We start from the raw sequence: 23,429 nt of genomic DNA on the forward strand, positions 1-23,429 counted from the left end.
ACAAAATACTGCTGGTTGATGGTGGTAGCTATTTATATAATTCAGCTCTGTTTAGTTAGTTTGCTGAAACCAATCACTAAAATTCACCAGATGTATTAACATGATCAAAAGACTTAAAGGACGGAGGTCAAGACTGCCTCTTTAAGGATTTGTATGCATAGGATAGCTTTATTTTGCATAAACTGGCTCTGAACCAATCATGTACCATGTAAGCATCTAAATATAAGTTCGCTTTTATACTAAAAACTGATGTGATTACCCAGTAACACATCACAACAAACATCACAACTTGTGCAACAGTGTAATGACCATTCATGACCCACTATGTCATGCAGGCCCCACCTGCCAAGAATGAGGCACACATTATTTCGCCACATGAACATTAAACTTAAAATTGGTGCTGGGAAGAAAAGATGGCCTATCACAAGGAATTGCCAGGCCACTCGCTGGAAAGACCTTTTTTGCATGCTAGCAGACAGTGTTGGAACAAAGGACCCAATCCCTGTTTCCCCAATACACAGAGGACCTGGTCAGACCAGTTTAGTCACATGACTAACTAGTGGTTGGAGTTTTTTGAATTTGAACTTGCCACAGAGTTTTAAAACTCAGAGAGCTGTTTGCTCCTGGACCGAAAATATCTCTCTCCTGTCTGCTCCCATCTCTTTCTTACAGAACTGAATTCCCATTGAAGACACATGAACCCCAAGAGAGGAAAGTCTCCTACAGCGAACAAGGTTTAAGAATAATGGGCCCCAACGAAAAGCAAGATCTACCTACAATCAAGGACTACAGCGAGCTCGAAGCACAGTAAAAATCGCTCTTCAGAGATTGCCTCAAACTTTATTTTTCTTCTGCTCTCGTCTGTCCATATTTGCATATGCGTATCGCGTATGCATGCTAGTGTGGGGCGCGGCATGTATCCTTAGGCATTAAAACTTAAACTCTAATTCAGTTAATAAATTTCACTTTCCTTCTTTAAACCTAAGAAAGCCTGTTTATGGTCATTTATTTGCCTTATAATTGGAAAGTGAACAAGGATTCACCAAGGAGGAGCTCAAAACATGGTGTATTTAAAAATTAAACCCTGTTACAAGACCAAGTGAAGGCTGAAAGAGACCCCTAGACACTTTTCTCACTTGGTCGTAACATTTATAACTGCATCCATTAGTTAAGTTGTAATAACATGCCTCATGCATGCTTGGGCATTCCTGCATTATTACTTATTTAAATTTTACTGATAAATGGTACATCACAATAATTTCTAGTGCTCATACCAGACCACTGCATTTACACCAAGAACACACGATCTGCTAGATTCAGCTCAATATTGAATCAAAAAATCTCTGCATAGAACACTAGTGGTGAGGCTTTGACTTCCAGATGGCATCACTGTGGAAAACACTTTTGTATGCAGAAGTTCAGATACTATAATTGTGTATCAATTGCTGAACCAGGATTAAAACATACATCATGCCAAAGGAAACACTGTGGAATTTTGCAAAGCTTTCCTGTACTCCAAGCAATGACCAGGGAAATTTTAATGAGATCCTCACCAGTTAACAGGTGCCTCCCAATGTTATTCCACTTCATATTTTTAAGACCTTGTAACAAGGGTAGGGTATATTAGCAAGTAATATTTATAGCAAAGTAATTGAAGAGCTGAAAGTGCTTTTAACACAAAGAAAAGTTAAGATCCGTATAATGACTTGGCTGAGCCATACAGACAAGGTTTTATGCCCAATTTGCCCTTAGATGGCTCTTTTCTGTTGACACTAGGAGTTGTACAAGTGAGCCAGGAAGAGAGAAACAATAAAATCAAACTGCATTCCTGATCACTAGAGAATGTTCTCTACTTGAAAGGCAAGTATGTGGATGCTGGGTTTTGGTCATTATGCTACAGGTGATCAAACTACCTAAGGCAGTGGTCACCATGTTGTGTGATGAAAGGACACGAGTGAACTAAGAGAGGACATCCCTAGGGTTGCCGCCAGCAAAAAACAATGCCTTCAGGAAAGGGGAGAAAAGAAAAGTGGTAAAAAAAAATGTTAAAGATAGTCGATAACATTCACTTACCTATGATGTCAGCTTTGCTAAATCGCCTTGTTATGACACTGTTCATATTTCCATTTTCACATAATTTTAATTCTGTTAGGTACACCTCCACTTTGCAGTGCTTCACAAACATGCCTTGCTCCACCACCTGAGAAGAAAGTATTAAGAGTAATAATAGCCATGGACAGAATATTCCCTATGGACCAAATGCTGGAAGGTGGGATTAGAATGGGAGGATCATTTTTCAGCCGGCACAGACACAATGGGCCAAATGGCCTCTTTCTGTGCCTTAAATTTTCTGAGATTCTATGCAAGGCAAATCCAGTTTAGTGCAAGCAAAGTGGGAATAATTATTTTTATAAAAAAAAGTTACCCAAATGTTTCACCATATATTAACCTAACCTTCCACAGCATCCCCATCACTCCAATTAGTTGCAAATGCTGCACCCTAAAGTGCAGTGTAAAGGAGAACAGACGATTCCAGTCCATTAGCTCCAGAAACAATACTTGTATTGGTTTTGTTCTCGTTCTGGTTAGATTGTATGCCGAATGCTCCAAGTACAAACTTTTAAAACAACTCATTATTAACTTGGCCTCAAAACACTGAATTACTATAAGTAACACTGAAAGAGGACAATTAAAATATTTTGATGGCACAAGTTACTTATGAATTGAGACAGCAACAACTAAATTTGAATTGTTCTGCAACAGTTCAAATACTTGTAGACCAGCACCAAAGCAAAAGTAATACTACACAATAGATTTTAAAGACTGACTGATCATAGATTAATATTGATGTGGCCTTATGGAGAAGATCAGTTATTCAGTCTCTCTTCTGTAGTGCAAAATTCTTTTGGATCTTTTAAATTAGGCTCCTACATCTGAACGCTTCCACCTCAGATTATACAACAGTATAGATATACGCTGAACTACATCAATAAGTTAACCCTACAGCTCCAAACGTTGGACAATGTCTGATGTTAACATAAATTATGTATTACAAAAAAAACTAAAACATTCCCTCCCAATATGTTGGCACACTTTTGCTAGATATAAAGCAATAGGGCACAGGTCAGTTTCCTAGCGAGTCAGTAAACCTCAAGGAGGAGAGCACTGAAATCAACAGTCCTCAAGCATAAGACTAATAAGGCCCAGCAGGTTTAGTAGTGGATCATAGAAAAGTTAAGTACATGATTTTGTAGGATAGGGGTTCTCAACCATTTTGCTTCCAAGACCCATCTTCTGTGTTAATAAAAATTCCACGGACTCCCGAGCTCCCTCTCACAACTGACATCACCGTGAGGTAGAAGCGGGTCTAGAAACCATCGGATGACCAACATCCTCATAGCCAGTATCTTCACCTCCCTCACCGTGGCTGATCCGACACCTGACAGTCACTGTCCGTGAACATACGTTGACACACAGGGCTGAAATTTCATCAGTGCGCTGAGCTCCACATTGTGAAGATATTGCATGCGGGGGCTCATTTAAATGGAGGGGGCGGAGCAGCCGCTCCTGATGACGTAGGGGGGCGGCCGCTGCATCCCCAGCAACGTCGTCCAGCGCCACCGCACAGGCGCCATTTTTAAAGGGCTGCAAGCCTTTAGAGGTAATTTTAAAAGTGATATTTCGGTGCATGGAGCGTAAAAATTGCAATAAATGCTAGAGGCCCTTTCCCACCCGCTCCCCATTTTTGTTTTCAGGGCAATATGAACAACATGACCGTTATTCCCAACCCCAACTTTCCCCTCCAACCCCTTCCTACCATCGCCACAACCAATAGGTATAGTTTTCCCTGCTTCCCCACCCCTCCCGCCCTGATAATCCTATTTCTCCCCCCTCCCACAAGACCAAAATGTTGAAGGGAATATTGCAATGCTTGCTATTGACAAGAAGACATCACATCTGTGGTGCATCTTGGAAGGTGGGATCTGGAGATCTCCCTGAAAAGTTCAGAGATCTGAAGAACTTTGTGGCCGTAACTGGTGCCATCTGAAAGGACTGCCCGGAAGATCCAAGAGATCTACCTTTGTTGCATCTGATAATTAACATGCAATCTTTAAGCTATATGATTTAACTGTTCATTCACATTTAATTTCTGTTGGTTTTGGTTTGAGTGTTAAAGTAAAATTAATAAAAATGAAATCTTATCTTTTTTTTTCCTGAATTGTGGTCTGTCAGTGGATTGGGTTCTTTTGGTTTGTGATATCCATGGGTATCATAACAGCGAGACCAAAATGAGGGGAGAAAAACAAAAAACGGTGGAGGGCATGGAATGCCTAAAACCAGTCATATGTTAAGTTCATGATCTTCATTCAGCAGCTCTAGCAGAAGATGTGCACTTTAAGTGAGGACAGGAGAGATCTTGGCTGTGATGCACTATCCTCCCTCCACAATTGCACAATCTGCCAGCATTTACTGTCTGGCTTGATACTTCAAGGAAGGCCATTTCAGTGAGGTAAAGAGGGCTGCCACTACCTGTGGCAATGTACCTCAGCATGTGCCTGCAACTTAAGGAAAGATACAAAGAATGACAGAATGACTCGAGAAAAATAATTGAAGGCGGGTCTTTAATGTCACAGATAAAGACTGGAAAGAGTCAAAGTCTTTGTGGGACCTGGTCTACAAATTCCCACTGGTTGGATGGCAGACCTATCCTGAGGTATGCCAAGAACAAAAAAGAACTGCAATGACATTTACAGATAGTTAGCCCTGTGCTAATAGAACATGATGGCTATTAAAATGATTGCATAATATTTAAAATTGTCTGTCTGTCCTTATCGCATAATCTCAAAATTGTAGCTGGGTCTTATCTACATCAAACAAGCAAAAAGAAAAACATAATTTATGAAACTGGATGTTGTGAAACCTAGAGACAGTACAAACCTCTTGACCAAAGGGTGGCGCAGTGGTTAGCACTGCAGCCTCACAGCTCCAGGGACCCGGGTTCAATTCTGGGTACTGCCTGTGTGCAGTTTGCAAGTTCTCCCTGTGACTGCGTGGGTTTTCGCCAGGTGCTCCGGTTTCCTCCCACTGCCAAAGACTTACAGGTGATAGGTAAATTGGCCATTATAAATCGCCCCTAGTGTAGGTAGGTGGTAGGGCCTATGGGATTACTGTAGGCTTAGTATAAATGGGTGGTTCTTGGTCGGCACGGACTCGGTGGGCCGAAGGGTCCGTTTCAGTGCTGTATCTCTAAATAAATAAATAAAATAAATCAAGAAACCGATCTGATTTCTTATTCTATATGAATACAAAACTATCTGGATTTACCTTTACTTTTCAATTTAATTCACCATCTTGAAATTGCGTGTCAGGACAGAAGTGTTCACGTTTTTATGTCCCCACAATACTTCCACAAACCCAACCCATGGGCTGGGGTCACTTCACAGCAGCCTTTATTCTACGACAACTTGTGGAAGCATTAAGAGGATACTAAACTTGGGCCAATAAGAGACAATCATAGAATGATACAGCACAGAAGGAGGCCATTCCGCCCACCGTGCCTGTGCTAGCTCTTGGTAGAGCTATCAAATTATAGGAACAGAGAAACAGGAGTAGGCCAATTAGCCACTTGAGCCTGTTCCACCGTTCAATTAGATCACGGCTGATCTGTATTTTCTTCCTGGATTAAAAAAAAAGATTTTAGCCTCACTCACCTGCTCTTTCCCCATAGCCCTACAATTTTTTCCCCTTCAAGTAGCGACCCAATTCTTTAAGTTACTGAATCTGAGATTGTGAGTGAGAAATGACCAATGAGCATCATAAGACTAAAGGGCAGTGCTGAACCTTGAACAAGGCAAATTATGAAAACTAGGTAGGCACCAGCATGACAGAGCTGTAAAGCTGACTTACAGGTTCTGCAGCATTAACCAGTCAAAGAAAGCCGACACATAAGCAACAAATCTTCATGCCTCAATTTTAACATTCAAAATTAGCATATTACAGTTTAATAGACTGAGCTCAATAGTACTTTTTGAAGGAAAGTTCAGTCTCAATAACATTAATCTGCTTTTTAATATATATTTAGATAAGATAGCAAGGATTAAGTTATAAAGTGCTCATACAAACTTCTACAATGCCAATGAAACAAGTTTGGATATTTTAGAAACTATTTGATAACAGCTTTGCAATTACTACCTACCATGCACCTACAACCTCTTATGCTCTAAATTCCTATGCCCATTCTTGAACTGGAAACTGCCAAAGTAAACTTGTCACACTGCAGCACCACTAGTGGGATAGTGCAATGGCGTATGGTATTAGCCCCGAGCCTGTTCCACCATTTAATGAGGTCATGGCGGATGATGCAACCTAACTCCATTTATCAGCCTTCACCCCACATCCCTCAATACTTTTGGTTAACAAAACTTTATTAACCTCAGATTTAAAATCATTTATCTAGCATCAATTGCCATTTGTAGAAGCGTTCCAATCTTCTACCACCCTTTGCGGGTAGAAGTGTTTCCCAATTTCATTCCTGAAAAGTCCAGCTCTAAGTCTGAGTATGTCACCTAGTCCTAGATACCCCAACCAGCGGATATAGTTTCTCTCTATCTATCCCGTTATCTTGAAAACATAGATCAAATCAATCCTTAAACCTTCTAAATTCAAGGAAATACAATCCTAGTTTGTGTGATCTCTCCTCTTAACTTAACCCTTGAAGTCCAGGTATCATTCTGGTAAATCTACGCTGCACTCCCAAGGCCAATATATCCTTCCTAAGATGTGCTGCCCAGAACTGCTCACAGTACCCCAGGTGTGGTCTAACCAGGGCTTGGTATAGCTGAAACATGACTTCAACCCCCTTGTAGTCTATTCCTCTAGATATAAAAGCCAGCATTCCATTAGTCTTTTTGATTATTTTCTGTATCTGTTCATGACATCTTAATGATTTATGTACCTGGACTCCAAGCCTCTGGTTCTCCACTGTTTTTAGCTTTTCACCATTTAGAAAGTACCCTGTTCTTTCCTTTTTACATCCGAAGTAGATGATTTCACATTTCCCTATGGTGAAATCCATTTGCTGCAATTTTGTCCATTCACTTAAACTATCAATATCTCTGTAATTTAATGCTTCCATCTACACTGCTTACTGTGCTGCCTATCTTTGTAACTATTTTACATAGGTTGTTTATAATGGAAATATAAAAGCAAGGACAGAATGACTTGAAGACGGGCAATGAATTACATCGGTGTGCTCCAGTCAATTTAACCCCATCCGCCAATACTGTTACACCTGAAGAATACAACAGATCTTGGATTCTCTGTACAGCACCATGAGAGAGAGATTAACTACTTTTATTAAAATGCCATATATAAAGTGGATTTTTACAAAAGAAAAGTACTGTAGTTGCTGGAAGTCTGAAATAAAAACAAAGTGCTGCAAAATAGATCAGTGGGGAGAGAAACGCTAATTTCTATTGTTTTGGTCAAAGTTCTCTAATTTCTTTCGTATGTGCATTGAGAAAAATGGCCATCACAAAGTTACTATCAATTATGTGATTACTTGTAATATATATATCTGTAATCCTTCAGAATCAATTGATAATGTAGGAAAATACAACAGTATGTTGCAAATATATTTCTGGAGCTTAGAATTGCATAAGATTGAAGAATAAGCACATGTAACACTTCAGTTGCCAAAGGGTAACTTTGTAAGCCTAGTAAGTTGTTTTTGCTAATAAAATAGATATGGTCATTCGCATTTACCATTCAAAAAAAAAGGACTGAATGCCTTCAATTATGTCACTGCTATCACACTTATCAGCCTCTCTCTGGTATCCCCTGCAGAGCATTTAATTACAGTTAGCTGTATCAGAGAAAAACTTCTTCAAAAAATTGCATGTTTTCAATATCACAATAATTCTGTAAAAATTAATTCCACTGATGGAATTTCCAGAGAAATTTCTAAAAGACCGGTTTGCCTACACTAATAGCTCTAGCTCTTTCTATATTAAGGAAAATGCGGAAGACTGCAGTTTATTCACTACTCCTCATTCCGTGTGCTTAAATATATAACATCTTCCCAGTATTTTTTTTGATGTGTTCAAAGGTGTACAACACTGTCCCATATTGAGCTTAAGGTAGTAATTCAAAAATTTCTGACCATGTCAAATAATTACAGTTTACCAATGGCATTAAAACCCAATAGAGTTGACTGTCGCTATGCCCACAGCCGTGGCAGAAATGGAACTAGTTAGGATGGTTTCAATACAGTTGTCTACATTAAAATTGGGTTTTAATCTCCAATCAAAATGAGAATTCATAAGCAAAAAAGCACTGATCGTATTGTTACACTTGATGCATTGGCAGACACACAAAGATGCACAAATAGAGGAACTGATGGAGAGTAATGGCAGTGCAAGGCTGGATGGGCTTTATCTTGTATCTGATTCTGCTGTAAATCACCCCGAAATACTTGACATTTTCATGAGTGCAAAAAATGATCCATTTTCCATCAATGTCATCCTTTATCCCCAACATACATTCAAAGGAAAAAAAAAAATCTATTTCAAAGCAACCCTATCAGCAAAACGTTCTGCACAAAAGGTAAACTGGTATTGGTAAACTGAAGATCTTATACTTGTCTACCGTTAGAATTTGAAATTTAAAGCAAGAATGTTTTAAATGTTGACAACCAGATTTAGCACTATGATCTGAAACATATATATTTGTTATCCCAATCATAATGTGCTTGCAGAGAAGTGAGAATTGAGAAATGCTTGAGCTTTCTCCATAGAGATTTAAATGAAGGCCCCATCTGCCCCCTCAGGTGGATGCAAACTATCCCATGGCACTATTCTGAAGAGGAGCAGGGGACTTACCCACAGTGTCCTGGCCAATATTTATCCCTCAATCAACATTACAAAAAATTATCTGGTCATTATCACATTGCTCTGCACAAATTCGCTGCCACATATCCTACAACAGTGACTGCATAAACAACTACAACTTGTATTTATAGAGCGCCTTTAACAAAAAATCCCAAGGTGCTCTACAGAGCATTACGAAGCAAAGTTTGACACCAAGCCACGCAAGGCGACTAGGGCAGATGGCCAAAAGCTTGTCAAAGAGATAGGTTTTAAGGAGCATCTTAAAAGGAGGAAAGAGAGGCATAGAAAGGTGGAAAGGTTTAGGAGGGGAATTCCAGAGTTTAGGGCTTAGACAGCTGAAGGCACAGCCAACAATCTTGGAGAAATTAAAATCAGGGGTGCTCAAGAAGTCAGAATTAGATGAGCACAGATATCTCAGAGGGTTGTGGGCTGGATGAGATTACAGAGATAGGGAGGGGTGAGGCCATTGAACTATTTGAAAACAAGGATGAGAATTTTAAAATTGAGGCATTGCTTGACTGGGAGTCAATGTAGGTCAGTGAGTACAAAGGTGATAGATGAACAGGGAGGGGTGGGGGGAAGACTTGGTGAGAGTTAGGACACCAGCAGCAGATTTTTGAATGACCTCAAGTTTACAGAGGAAGCTGGTCAGGGGTGCATTGAAATAGTCAAGTCTAGAGGTAAAAAAGCATCAATGAGGGTTTCAGCAGCAGATGAGCTGAGGCGGGGCGGAGTCAGCAGAGTTACGGAGGTGGAACTAGGTGGCTTTAGTGATGGCGCAGATATGCGGTCAGAAGCACATCTCGGTCAAATATGACACCAAGGTTGTGTAAAGTCTGGTTCTGCCTCAGATAGTTGTCAGGCAAAGGGATGGAGTTGGTAGCTAGGGAACAAAGACCGAAGACAATGGCTTCAGTCTTTCCAATATTTAACTGGAGGAAATTTATGGTCATCCAGTACAGCATGTCGGTCAAGCAGTCCACAGTGGACGAGACAAGAGAGGTGGTGGTTAGGTAGTGCTGGGTGATGTCAGCAGACTAATGCTGTGTTTTTAGATGATGTCACCAAGGGGCACGTGTAGATGAGAAATAGGAGGGTGCCAAGGATAGATCCTTGGGGTACACCAGAGGTAACCTAAAAAGCTTCTACTTAGCTGTTTTCTTCATCCACTTGGCTCCCAATATCTAGTTGAGGCGAGAAACACTTTTGAAGGCTTTTTTTGCAGGCAAAACATCCGGACTCAGAAAATTAAACTGGTTGCACCAAAGTACAGGCTTACGACTAACTACAGTGCATCCAAGAAACTGTTTAATTCACAGAGCTGGTGTTGTCTTTTGTGAACAGAAACAGAGGACCAGATCTAAAAGACAGACGGTGCTCATAAACTGCAAGGGAATTAGCTATAAAACATGTATATATGTGCACTCATTATCAGACTAAGGAGCCCAACAGCATCCACAAGGAAACATTTCTACAATGTTTTAAGGGCAATATTGATGGATTCTAGATTATAAAAGGAATACAATTACTATCTATTAAACAGAATATATTTTAGTATAATTCTTCTGAAAAACAGTTGAATCCAACATTCATTTACCTACATGACTCATACATAAATTGCAATTTAAACACTACAAGGTTTAGTAGAGACTGAGTCGACATTTTACATAATTACATACAGTCTACAGCACAGAAACAGGCCATTCAGCCCAATTCGTCCATGCTGATGTTTGTTCCACAAGATCCCTCTCCACCCCTCTCCAACTAACCGTATCAGAACAAGCTTCTATTCCTTTCTCCCTCATGTGTTTATCTAGCAGCCCCATAAATTTCTGACTTCCATTACTGTGCACAAATGTACTGCAGTAGATTGGGTACCTTTCGTGCAATTGGTTCTTGGTTCTCAGTCAACCCATACCAGCTGACCAATTTATTCCAGCCTTCTGTGGGTACCAGGATGTAATCTAGCTCATCTATGAGGTGCTCCTTTAGAGACTGTGAATCACCACCTGTGTGGAAAAAACAAGAGTCAATAAAGTGAACTTGACTTCAGATAAATTCAAACTTGGCCCATGTCATAAAATCACTTCAATGAAAGAAGCTCTAGAATTGACTGCTACTTTACAATGCTTATATGAATTTTTGTACCTGGTGTCTCTTCTGGGACAATTTCTGATATAGCCATAAGATGTAAAGCATTCTTTGTACTCTGGTAAATGAGTCAATCAAATACAGAAATGCTCACTTCACTGCCACTAAACACACCTCAACCTTTTCAATTCTTTTCAGGGATAATGCAGCATTTTCCACTGGCCCTCGAAGGACAATTTATAACATACGAATCATCTGAAACATGTAACATTTATGTGAAGCAAATCACTAAACTTGGACATACTGTCGTAAAAATGCCTCCAACCATCCACCCTCCCCATCTCTCAATCCCCTACTCCAAATTTTTGCGCTCCAATTATTTAACTGGGCCATGTTCCATGGTGGTTTGTAGTCTTCTGTGCAAGCACGAGGGTTTTACTTCACAGTGCCAATTTTGGGGGCCTTGTGCATTCAGACCACCACTTTTCTTCAATACCATTTTATGTCGGCACCAATATATTGCACTACACCCCTCTCCCCATTTCTTTCCAGTAATTCCTCCAGGACCCAGTGCCTCACTTGTACGGGAGCTCCCATTAAAAGGTGGAATTTCAGTCCATGTCCCACTACTTTTTCTGAAACTTTCCTCCCAATCAATCCACCATCAGTTACAACTGCTGCCCATCAATTCTTTTTTCCCAATAACCTCGATTTTCACATGGCATTACATTGAGACAACTGTGCTTTTTATATCTCTCTTTCGAATCATCTCATTCCAGTCAAAATGTACAGTGTATATTTTTGTTCTACAAATTTTTTTAAAATTCATTCATGGAATTTGGGCATTGCTGACTGGGCCAGCATTTATTGCCCACACCTAAATGCCCTTGAGAAGGTGGTGCTAAGCCGCTTTCTTGAACCACAGCAGTCCGTGTGAGGTAGGTACACCCACAGTGCTGTTAGGAAGGAAGCTCCAGGATGTGGACCCAGCGACAGTGAAACAACGGCGAATCAGTTCCAAGTCAGGTTGGAGTGCGACTTGGAGGGGGAACTTGCAGGTGGTGGTGTTCCCATACATCTGCTGCCCTTGTCCTTCTAGGTGGTAGAGGTAGTGGGTTTGGAAGGTGTTGTCGAAGGAGCCTTAGTGCTTTGCTGCAATGCATCTTGTAGATGGTACACACTTCTGCCACTGTGCGTTGGTGGCGGAGGGAGTGAATGGGGTGTCAATCAAGCGCTCTGCTTTGTCCTGGATGGTGTCGAGCTTCTTGAGTGTTGTTGGAGCTGCACCCAGCCAGGCAATTGGAGAGTATTCAATCACACTCCTGTTTTGGGCCTTGTAGATGGTGGGCAGGCTTTGGGGAGTCAAGAGGTGAGTTACTCTCCACAGAATTCCTAGCCTCTGACCTGCTCTTGTAGCCACGGTATTTATATGGCTACTCCAGTTCATCAGTTTCTGGTCAATGGCAACCCCCAAGATGTTGATAGTGGGGATTCAGCAATCGTGCCACTGAATGTGAAGGGGAGATGGTTAGATTGTCTCTTGTTGGAGATGGTCATTGCCTGGCACTTGTGTGGCGCAAATGTTACTTGCCACTTATCAGCCTATGTCTGGATATTGTCGCGGTCTTGCTGCATTTCTACACGGACTGCTTCAGTATCTGAGCAGTCGCGAATGGTGAACATTGTACAATCAGCAAACATCCCCACTTCTGACCTTTTGATGGAGGAAAGGTCATTGATGAAGCAGCTGAAGATGGTTGGGCCTAGGACACTACCCTGAGGAACTCCTGCAGTGATGTCTTGGATCTGAGATGATCGACCTCCAACAACCACAATGATCTTCCTTTGCGCTAGGTATGACTCCAAACAGTGGAGAGATTTCCCCCCGATTCCCACTGACTCCAGTTTTGCTAGGGCTCCTTAATGCCATACTCAGTCAAATGCTGCCTTGATGTCAAGGGAAATCACTCCCACCTCACCTCTTGAGTTCAGTTCTTTGGGCAATGTTTGAACCAAGGCTGTAATGAGGTCAGGAGCTGAGCGTCACTCAGCAGGTTATTGCTAAGCAAGTGCAACTGGATAGCAGTGCCTACGACACCTGCCATCACTTTACTCATGATCGAGGGTAGATTGCTGAGGCGGTAATTGGTCGGGTTGGATTAGTCCTGCTTTTTGTGTAACAGACATACCTGGGCAATTTTCCAAATTGCCTGGCAGATGCCAGTGTTGTAGCTGTACTGGAATAGCTTGGCTAGGGGCACAACAAGTTTTGGAGCACAGGTCTTCAGTACTATTGCTGGAATGTTGTCAGGGCCCATAGCCTTTGCAATATCCAGTGCCTTCAGTCGTTTCTTGATATCATGCGGAGTGAATCGAATTGGCTGAAGTCTGGCATTTGTGATGCTGGGGATTTCAGGAGGAGGCGGAGATGGATCATCCACTCGGCACTTCTAGCTGAAGATTGTTGCAAATGCTTCAGCCTGATCTTGTGCACTGGTGTGCTGGGCACCCCATCATTGAGGATGGGGATATTTGTGGAGCCACCTCCTCCAGTTAGTTGTTTAATTGTTCACCACCATATACGACTGGATGTGGCAGGACTGCAGAGCTTAGATCTGATCCGTTGGTCGTGGGATCACTTAGCTTTGTCTATTGCATGCTGCTTCTGCTGTGTGGCATGCAAGTAGTCCTGGATTGTAGCTACACCAGGTTGGCACCTCATTTTGAGATATGGTGCTGCTCCTGGCATGCCCTCCTGCACTCTTCATTGAACCAGGGTTGAACCCCCAGCTTGATGGTAATGGTAGAGTGGGGGATATGCCAGGCCATGAGGTTACAGATTGCGGTTGATTACACTTCTGCTGCTGCTAATGGCCCACAGCGCCTCATGGATGCCCAGTTTTGAGTTGCTAGATCTGTTCGAAGTCTATCCCATTTGGCACAGTGGCAGTGCCACACAACACAATGGAGGATATCAAAGAAGCATAGAAAACAGGAGCAGGAGTCGGACATTCGACCCTTCGAGCCTGCTCCCCCATTCATTATGATCATCCAACTGTTCCCACTTTCCCCCGATATCCTTTGATCCCTTTCACCCTAGGAGCTATACAATGTTTTGGCCTGCTTTCTGTGGTAGCAGGCTCACCACTCTCTGGGTCAAGTAATTTCTCCTCATCTTAGTCCTGAAAGGTTTATCCCGTATCCTTAGACTGTGACCCCTGGTTCTGGACTCCCCCACCATTGGGAACATCCTTCCTGCATCTACCCTGTCAAGTCCTGTTAGAATTTTATAGGTTTCTATGAGATTCCCCCTCACTCTTCAGAACTCCAGTGAATATAATCCTAACCAACTCAATCTCTCCTCATATGTCAGTCCCGTCATCCCAGGAATCAGTCTGGTAAACCGTCGCTGCACTCCCTCTATAGCAAGAACAACCTTCCTCAGATAAGGAGACCAAAACTGCACACAATATTCCAGGTGTGGCCTCACCAAGGCCCTGTATAATTGCAGCAAAAGATCCTTGCTCCTGTACTCGAATCCTCTCGCTATGAAGACCAACATACAATTTGCCTTTTTTACCACCTGTTGCACCTGCATGCTTACCTTCAGCGACTGGTGTACGAGAACACCCAGGTCTCGTTGCATATTCCCCTCTCTCAGCTTATAGCCGTTCAGATAATAATCTGCCTTCCGGTTTTTGCTGCCAAAGCGGATAACCTCACATTTATCCACATTATACTGCCTCTGCCATGCATTTGCCCACTCACTCAACTTGTCCAAATCACCCTGACGCTTCTCTGCATCCTCCTCACAACTCACCCTCCCACCCAGTTTTATGTCATCTGCAAATTTGGAGATATTACATTTAGTTCCCTCATCTAAATCATTAATATATATTGTGAATAGCTGGGTCCTAGCACTGATCCCTGCGGTACCCCACTAGTCACTGCCTGCCATTCGGAAAAAGACCCGTTTATTCCTATTCTTTGTTTCCTGTCCGCCAACTAATTTTCTATCTCTCGCAATACACTACCCCCAATCCCATGTGCTTTAATTTTACACGCTAATCTCTTACATGGGACTTTGTCGAAAGCCTTCTGAAAGTCCAAATAAACCACATCCACTGGCTCCCCCTCATCAACTCTACCAGTTACATCCTCGAAGAATTCTAGTAGATTTGTCAAACATGATTTCCCCTTCGCAAATCCAGGCTGACTCTGTCCGATTCTACCACCGTTCTCCAAGTGCTCCGCTATAAAATCTTTGATAATGGACTCTAGAATTTTCCCCACTACCGACTGGTCGATAATTTCCCGCTTTCTCTCTACCTCCCTTTTTAAATAGTGGGGTTACATTAGCAACCCTCCAATCTGTAGGACCTGTTCCAGAGTCTACAGAATCTTGGAAGATGACCACCAATGCATCCACTATTTCTAGGGCCACTTCCTTAAGTACTCTGGGGTGTAGATTATCAGGTCCTGGGGACTTATCGGCCTTCAACCCCATTAATTTCCCCAACACCATTTCTCTATTAATACTGATTTCCTTCAGTTCCTCCCTCTCACTAAACCCTGTGTTCACTAACATTTCTGGTATGATCTTTTTGTCCTCCTTTGTGAAGACAGAACCAAAGTATGCATTTAGTTGGTCAGCCATTTCTTTGTTCCCCATAATAAATTCCCGTTTCTGACTGTAAGGGGACCTACATTTGTCTTCAATCTTGTTCTCTTCACATACCTATAGAAACTTTTACAGTCAGTTTTTATGTTCCCTGCTAGCTTGCTCTTGTACTTTATTTTCTCCTTCTTAATCAATCCCTTGGTCCTCCATTGCAGAATTCTAAACTGCTCTCATTTCTCAGGTCTGTTGTTTTTTTTGGCGAATTTGTATGCCTCTTCCTTGGATCTAATGCTATCTCTAATTTCCCTTGTAAGCCATGGTTTGGCAATCTTACTCGTTTTACTTTTGTGCCAGACAGGAACAAACAACTGCTGCAGTTCATCCATGCGCTCTTTGAATGTTTGCCATTGCCTGTCCACCGTCATCCCTTTCAGTAAGGTTTCCCAATCCATCATAGCCAACTCGTGCCTCATATCTTCGTAGTTTCCTTTATTAAGATTCAGAACCCTAGTCTCAGAATCAACTACGTCACTCTCCATCTTGATGAAGAATTCTATCATATTATGGTCGCTCATCCCCACGGGGTCTCGCACAACCAGATTGTCAATTATTCTTTTCTCATTACACAATACGCAGTCTAGAGTGGCCTGTTCTCTAGTTTGGTTCCTCAACGTATTGGTCCAGAAAACCATGTCGTACACACTCCAAGAATTCCTCCTCTATGGTATTATGACTAATTTGATTTACCCAATCTATATGCAAATTAAAATCATCCATAATTACAGATGTTCCTTTATCGCATTGCGTCTCTAATTTCCTGTTTAATGCCATTCCCAACATCACCACTGCAGTTTGGGGGTCTATATATAACCCTCACTAAAAAGTTTTCTGCCCCTTTGTGTTTCTCAGTTCTACCCATACAGATTCTACATCGTCAGAGCCAATATCCTTCCTCACTATTGCGTTAATTTCCTCTTTAACCAGCAATGCAACTCCACTGCTTTTTGCTTTTTGTCTGTCCTTTCTAAATACTGTATTCCCCTGGATGTTCATTTCCCATCCCTGGTCACCCTGAAGCCATATCTCCGTAATCCCGACTATATCATACCCATTTACATTTATTTGCGCGATTAATTCATCCACTTTACTGTGAATGCTCTGCGCGTTAAGGCACAAAGCCTTTAGGCTTGTCTCTTGAACATTACTTGTCCCCTTCCCACTCTTTTTCACTGTGGCCCTGTTTGATTCTGGCCCTTGATTTCTCTGCCTATCACTTTTCTTATTCCCCTTACTGTCTTTTGTTCTTGTCCTTGATTCCCCCCTCCTCTGACTCCTTGTAAAGGTTCCCATCCCCCTGCCATTTTAGTTTAAACCCTCCCCAACCACTCTAGCAAATACTCCCCCTAGGACATCAGTCCCGGTCCTGCCCAGGTGCAACCCGTCCAGTTTGTACTGGTCCCACCTCCCCCAGAAGGGATCCCAATGTCCCAGGAATCTAAAACCACTCCCCCCCCCCCCCCCACCATGTCTTCAGCCACATATTCATCTGATATATCTTGCTATTTCTACTCTGACTGGCACACAGCACTGATAGTAATCTTGAGATCACTACCTTTGAGGTCCTACTTTTCAAACTTACTTCACAACTCCCTATATTCTGCTTTTAGGACCTCATCTTTCTTTTTTAATCTATGTCATTTGTACCAATGTGCACCACAACCACAGGCTGTTCACCCTCCCCCTTCAGAACTTCCTGTAACCAGAGACATGCTTGACCCTGGCACCAGGGAGGCAACATACCATCCTGGAGTCTCTTTTGCAACCACAGAAACGCCTATCTATTCCCCTTACAATTGAATCCCCATAACTATTGCATTCCCACACTTTTTACTCCTCCCATGTGCAGCAGAGGCAACCGTGGTGCAACTAATTGGGCTGTTGTTGCTTTCCTGAGAGGCCATTCCCCCCCAACAGTATCCAAAGCAGTCTGTTTTGCAGGGGAATAGCCACAGGAGATTCCTGCAATGCCTGCCTAGTCCTCTTGCTCTGCCTGGTGGTCACCCATTCCTTTCCTGCCTGTGGAGTCTGAGTGCGGTGTGACCACCTCTCTATATGTGCTGTCCACGATACTCTCCACCTCGTGGATGCGCCAAATGTCCCCAGCCACCGCTCCATCTCTGAAACCCGGGCTTCCTGGAGCTGCAGCTGGAGACACTTCCTGCACACGTGCTGGTGCCGGGCTCTGGAATTGTTCACGGCTTCCCACATAGAGCATGAGGAGCACACCACGGCTTTGAGCTCTCCTGCCATGACTTAACCCTTTAAATTAAGCATCTTCCAAAACGTTTAATATCAAATATCAATTACTCTCGGGCCCTTCTTTCCTGGTCCTCATTACTACAGAGCTCCCTAAAAAACACGACTTACTATATATGAAAACAAACTGTAGACCTTTCTTACCTTAGTTACTAAACCAGCTATTTAGAGCAATTCCCCAACAGCAGTTACTCATCAACCAGTCACCTTGCAACCTTGCTGTGATGTCACTGTTGGTTTTTTTCAAACACTCCGGACTGTGTCTGCGTTTATCCTCCCAGGTCTGCTCCAGTCTTCCAGCTAAGGGTGTGCCTCGAGCCTCAGGCTGGATTTATCCTCTTTCTCTCTCTCCAGTGCCAATTCCTCCCAGGTCTGCTCTTCCAGGTATCCTCAATGTGAAGACAGATTTTGTCTCCACAGGGACGGTGTCGTGGTCACTCCTCCCAATATGGTCATGCACAGATGCATCTGCGACAGGGAGACTGGTGAGGACAAGGTCAACTATGTTTTTCCCTCTTGTTGATTCCCTCAACACCTGCCACAGACCCAGCCTAACAGCTATGTCCTTTAGGACGGCCAACTCTGACAGTAATAGTGCTACCGAGCCACTCTTGGTGATGGACATTAAAAGTCCCCCACCCAGAGCAGACTCTGTGCCCTTGCCACCCTCAATGCTTCCTCCAAGTGATATTCAACATGGAAGAGTACTGATTCAACAGCTGGGGGAGGGCGGTAGGTGGTAATCAGCAGGAGGTTTCCTTGCCCATGTTTGACCTGATGCCATGAGACGTCATGGGGTCCGGAATTGATGTTGAAGACTCCCAGGGCAATTCCCTCTCGACTGTATTACACTGTGCCGGCACCTCTGCTGGGTCTGTCCTACCGGTAGGACAGGACATACCCGGGGACGGTGATAGCGGTATAGGATTTCGTGTGTAAGATATGATTCCATGAGTATGACAATGTCAGGCTGCTGCTTGACTAGTCTGTGGGACAGCTCTCCCAACTTTGGCACAAGCCCCCAGATTTTCATAAGGTGGACTTTGCAGGGTCGCCTTGGCTGGGTTTGCCAGTGTCATTTCCGGTAGAGGTCGATGCCGGGTGGTCCGTCTGGTTTCATTCCTTATTGACTTTGTAGTGGTTTCGATTTTACTGAGTGGCTTGTTAGGCCATCTCAGAGGGCATGAAGAGTCAACCACATTGCTGTGGGTCTTGTGTCACATGTAGGCCAGACCAGGTAAGGACAGCAGATTTCCTTCCCTAAAGGACATTAGTGAACCAGATGGGTTTTTACAACAATCGACAATGGTTTCATGGCCATCATTAGACTAGCTTTTTAATTCCAGATTTATTAATTGAATTCAAATTCCACCTTCTGCTGTGGTGGGATTTGAACCCATGTTCCCAGAGCAATACCCTGGGTCACTACTCCAGTGACAATACTGCTACGCCACTGCCTCCCCTTAGACTGCCTGTCTAAACTAAAACCTTCTGCACTTCCGGCGACCGTATCCCTCTATTCCCATCCTATTCATGTATTTGTCAAGATGTCTCTTAAACGTCGCTATCGTATCTGCTTCCACCACCTCCCCCGGCAGCAAGTTCCAGGCACTCACCACCCTCTGTGTAAAGAACTTGCCTCGCACATCCCCTCTAAACTTTGCCCCTCTCACCTTAAACCTATGTCCCCCAGTAACTGACTCTTCCACCCTGGGAAAATGCTTCTGACTATCCACTCTGTCCATGCCGCTCATAACTTTGTAAACCTCTATCATGTCGCCCCTCCACCTCCGTCGTTCCAGTGAAAACAATCCGAGTTTATCCAACCTCTCCTCATAGCTAATGCCCTCCAGACCAGGCAACATCCTGGTAAACCTCTTCTGTACCCTCTCCAAAGCCTCCACGTCCTTCTGGTAGTGTGGCGACCAGAATTGCACGCAATATTCTAAGTGTGGCCTAACTAAGGTTCTGTACAGCTGCAACATGACTTGCCAATTTTTATACTCTATGCCCCGACCGATGAAGGCAAGCATGCTGTATGCCTTCTTGACTACCTTATCCACCTGCGTTGCCACTTTCAGTGACCTGCGGACCTATACGCCTAGATCTCTCTGCCTGTCAATACTCCTAAGAGTTCTACCATTTACTGTATACTTCCCACCTGCATTAGATCTTCCAAAATGCATTACCTCACATTTGTCCGGATTAAACTCCATCTGCCATTTCTCCGCCCAAATCTCCAACCGATCTATATCCTGCTGTATCCTCTGACAAATCCTCATCACTATCCGCAACTCCACCAACCTTTGTGTCGTCCATAAACAGACTAATCAGACCAGCTACATTTTCCTCCAAATCATTTATATATACTACAAACAGCAAAGGTCCCAGCACAGATCCCTGTGGACCACCACGAGTCACATCCCTCCATTCAGAAAAGCACCCTTCAACTGCTACCCTCTGTCTTCTATGACTGAGCCAGTTCTGTATCCATCTCAAACGCTTTACTGAAGTCCATATAGATAACATCCACTGCCCTTCCTTCATCAATCATCTTTGTCACTTCCTCAAAAAACTCAATCAAATTAGTGAGACACGACCTCCCCTTCACAAAACCATGCTGCCTCTCGCTAATAAGTTTGTTTGTTTCCAAATGGGAGTAAATCCTGTCCCGAAGAATCCTCTCTAATAATTTCCCTACCACTGACGTAAGGCTCACCGGCCTATAATTTCCTGGATTATCCTTGCTACCCTTCTTAAACAAAGGAACAACATTGACTATTCTCCAGTCCTCTGGGACCTCACCTGTGGCCAATGAGGATGCAAAGATTTCTGTCAAGGCCCCAGCAATTTCTTCCCTTGCCTCCCTCAGTATTCTGGGGTAGATCTCATCAGGCCCTGGGGACTTATCTACCTTAATGCTTTGCAAGACACCCAACACCTCCTCCTTCTTGATAATGAGATGACTGAGACTATCTACACTCCCTTCCCTAGGCTCATCATCCACCAGGTCCTTCTCTTTGGTGAATACTGATGCAAAGTACTCATTTAGTACCTCGCCCATTTCCTCTGGCTCCACACATAGATTCCCTTCTCTGTCCTTGAGTGGGCCAACCCTTTCCCTATTTACCCTCTTGCTCTTTATATACGTATAAAAAGCCTTGGGATTTTCCTTAATCCTGTTTGCCAATGACTTCTCATGACCCCTTTTAGCCTTACTGACTCCTTGCTCAAGTTCCTTCCTGCTGTCTTTATATTCCTCAAGGGATTCCTCTGTTCCTAGCCTTCCAGCCCTTACGAATGCTTCCTTTTTCTTTTTGACTAGGCGCACAATACCCCGCGTTATCCAAGGTTCCCGAAACTTGCCAAACTTATCCTTCTTCCTCACAGGAACATGCTGGTCCTGGATTCTAATCAACTGACGTTTGAAAGACTCCCACATGTCAGATGTTGATTTACCCTCAAACAGCCGCCCCCAATCTAAATTCTTCAGTTCCTGCCTAATACTGTTATAATTAGCCTTCCCCCAATTTAGCACCTTCACCAGAGGACTACCCTTATCCACAAGTACCTTAAATCTTATGGAATTACGGTCACTGTTCCCGAAATGCTCCCCTACTGAAGCTTCCACCACCTGGCCAGGTTCATTCCCCAATACCAGGTCCAGTACGGCCCCATCCCTAGTTGGGCTATCTACATATTGTTTCAAGAAGCCCTCCTGGATGCTCCTTACAAATTCTGCCCCATCCAAGCCCTTAGCACTAAGTGAGTCCCAGTCAATATAGGGGAAGTTAAAATCACCCACCACTACAACCCTGTTACCTTTACATCTTTCCAAAATCTGTCTACATCTCTGCTCCTCTACCTCCCGCTGGCTGTTGGGAGGCCTGTAGAAAACCCCCAAAATTGTGACTGCACCCTTCCTATTCCTGAGCTCCACCCATATTGCATCGCTGCACGACCCCTCCGAGGTGTCCTCCCGCAGTACAGCTGTGACATTCTCAACAAGTAATGCAACTCCCCCACCCCTTTTACATCCCATCTATCCCACCTGAAGCTTCTAAATCCTGGAACATTTAGCTGCTAATCCTGTCCTGCCCTCAACCAAGTCGCTGTAATAGCAACATCATAGTTCCAAGTACTCGGACCATATTTCCTGCTGATACCTAAATACATAAAATTCAACAGTTTTTCACAATCTCTCAGAATAAAATGCTGCCATCAAAATATATGTAGAACCATTTCAGTTGAAATCACAGAATAATACAGTGCAGAAGAGGCCCTTCGGCCCATCAAGTCTGTACCGATGCATTAAAACACCTGACCTGTCTACCTAATCCCATTTGCCAGCACTTGGCCCATAGCCTTGAATGTTTTGATGTGCCAAGTGCTCATCCAGGTACTTTTTCAAGGATGTGATGCAACCACCCTCCCAGGCAGGGCATTCCAGACCGTCACCACCCTCTGGGTAAAAAAGTTTTTCCTCAAATCCCCCTTAAACCTCCCGCCCCTCACCTTAGACTTGTGAAATGAAGAGGATGTAATCTGTGGCGAGTAACTCACCTCGTGTCCCCAAAGCCTGTCCACAATCTACAAGCCGCAAGTCAGGATTGTGATGGAATACTTTCCACTTGCCTGGATGGGTGCAGCTCCAGTAACACTCAAGAAGCTCAACACCATCCAGGACAAAGCAGCCTACTTGATTGGCACCCCATCCACCACCGACGCACAGTGGCAGCAGTGTGTACCATCTACCAGATGCAATGAAGCAACTCACCAAGTCTCCTTCAACAGCACCTTCCAAACCCACGACCTCCACCACCTAGAAGGTCAAGGGCAGCAGATGCATGGGAACACTACCACCTGCAAGTACCCCTCCAAGCCACACACCATCTTAACTTGGAACTATATTGCTGTTCCTTCACTGTCCTAACAGCACTGTTGGTGTACATACATCCCAAGGACTGCAGCGGTTCAAGAAGGCAGCTCACCACCACCTTCTCAAGGGCAATTAGGGATAGGCAATAAATGCTGGCTTAGCCAGCGACGCCCACATCCCACCAACGAATTAAATAAACAACTTTTGAAATAGAAATTCCCTCAGGGCATGGCTGCCTACCTGCCAAAAGGTCAAATACAAGAATCTGAGGAATTCCTCCTACAATGGGCAGAAATGTTTTAAAAAACGTGCCTAGCAGTACTCATTAAGTTTATTTCTTTTAAAAAAAGGTTAAACATTAAGGTACAGCAAAGCCATAAAGCAAAAAGCATTCTTCAGTATTTAGAAACGTAGAAAATGAGGAGGAGGTGGCCATTTGGCCCTGCGGGCCTGCTCTACCATTCAGAAAAGATCATGGCTGATCAGGTGTCTAATTTTTGGGAAAAAATCGAAAAAGCTTATGCAATACATGATCAAAAAAACTGGCAAATACTTTTATTCTCATGAATTACTTTGTCTACGTGAATTTTTTTATTTGGCAGTTTCATTGCAACATGTTACAAAATCTTTCCTC

The 23,429-nt window shown here is 43.4% G+C and overlaps 1 protein-coding gene across 15 annotated transcripts in view; it reads right to left on the reverse strand.

Moving 5' to 3' along the window:
* The window catches only part of LOC137379478 (ubiquitin carboxyl-terminal hydrolase 15-like), a 146,580-nt gene that overhangs the window by 95,925 nt on the left and 27,226 nt on the right, over nucleotides 1–23,429 (reverse strand). For all 15 annotated transcript variants that reach the window (XR_010976821.1, XR_010976822.1, XR_010976824.1 and 12 more), the window contains 2 exons: nucleotides 10,767–10,897; nucleotides 2,074–2,200 (listed from right to left, as the gene is read on the reverse strand). Coding sequence is in view for 10 of the 15 variants with exons in the window: in XM_068050356.1 (XP_067906457.1) it covers nucleotides 2,074–2,200; nucleotides 10,767–10,897 (258 nt within the window). In the remaining 5 variants the exon portion in view is untranslated. The remainder of the gene's footprint in view (nucleotides 1–2,073; nucleotides 2,201–10,766; nucleotides 10,898–23,429) is intronic.

The sequence above is a fragment of the Heterodontus francisci genome, chromosome 18 (genome assembly GCF_036365525.1).
Source record: "Heterodontus francisci isolate sHetFra1 chromosome 18, sHetFra1.hap1, whole genome shotgun sequence".
NCBI classification, from domain to species: Eukaryota; Metazoa; Chordata; class Chondrichthyes; order Heterodontiformes; family Heterodontidae; genus Heterodontus; species Heterodontus francisci.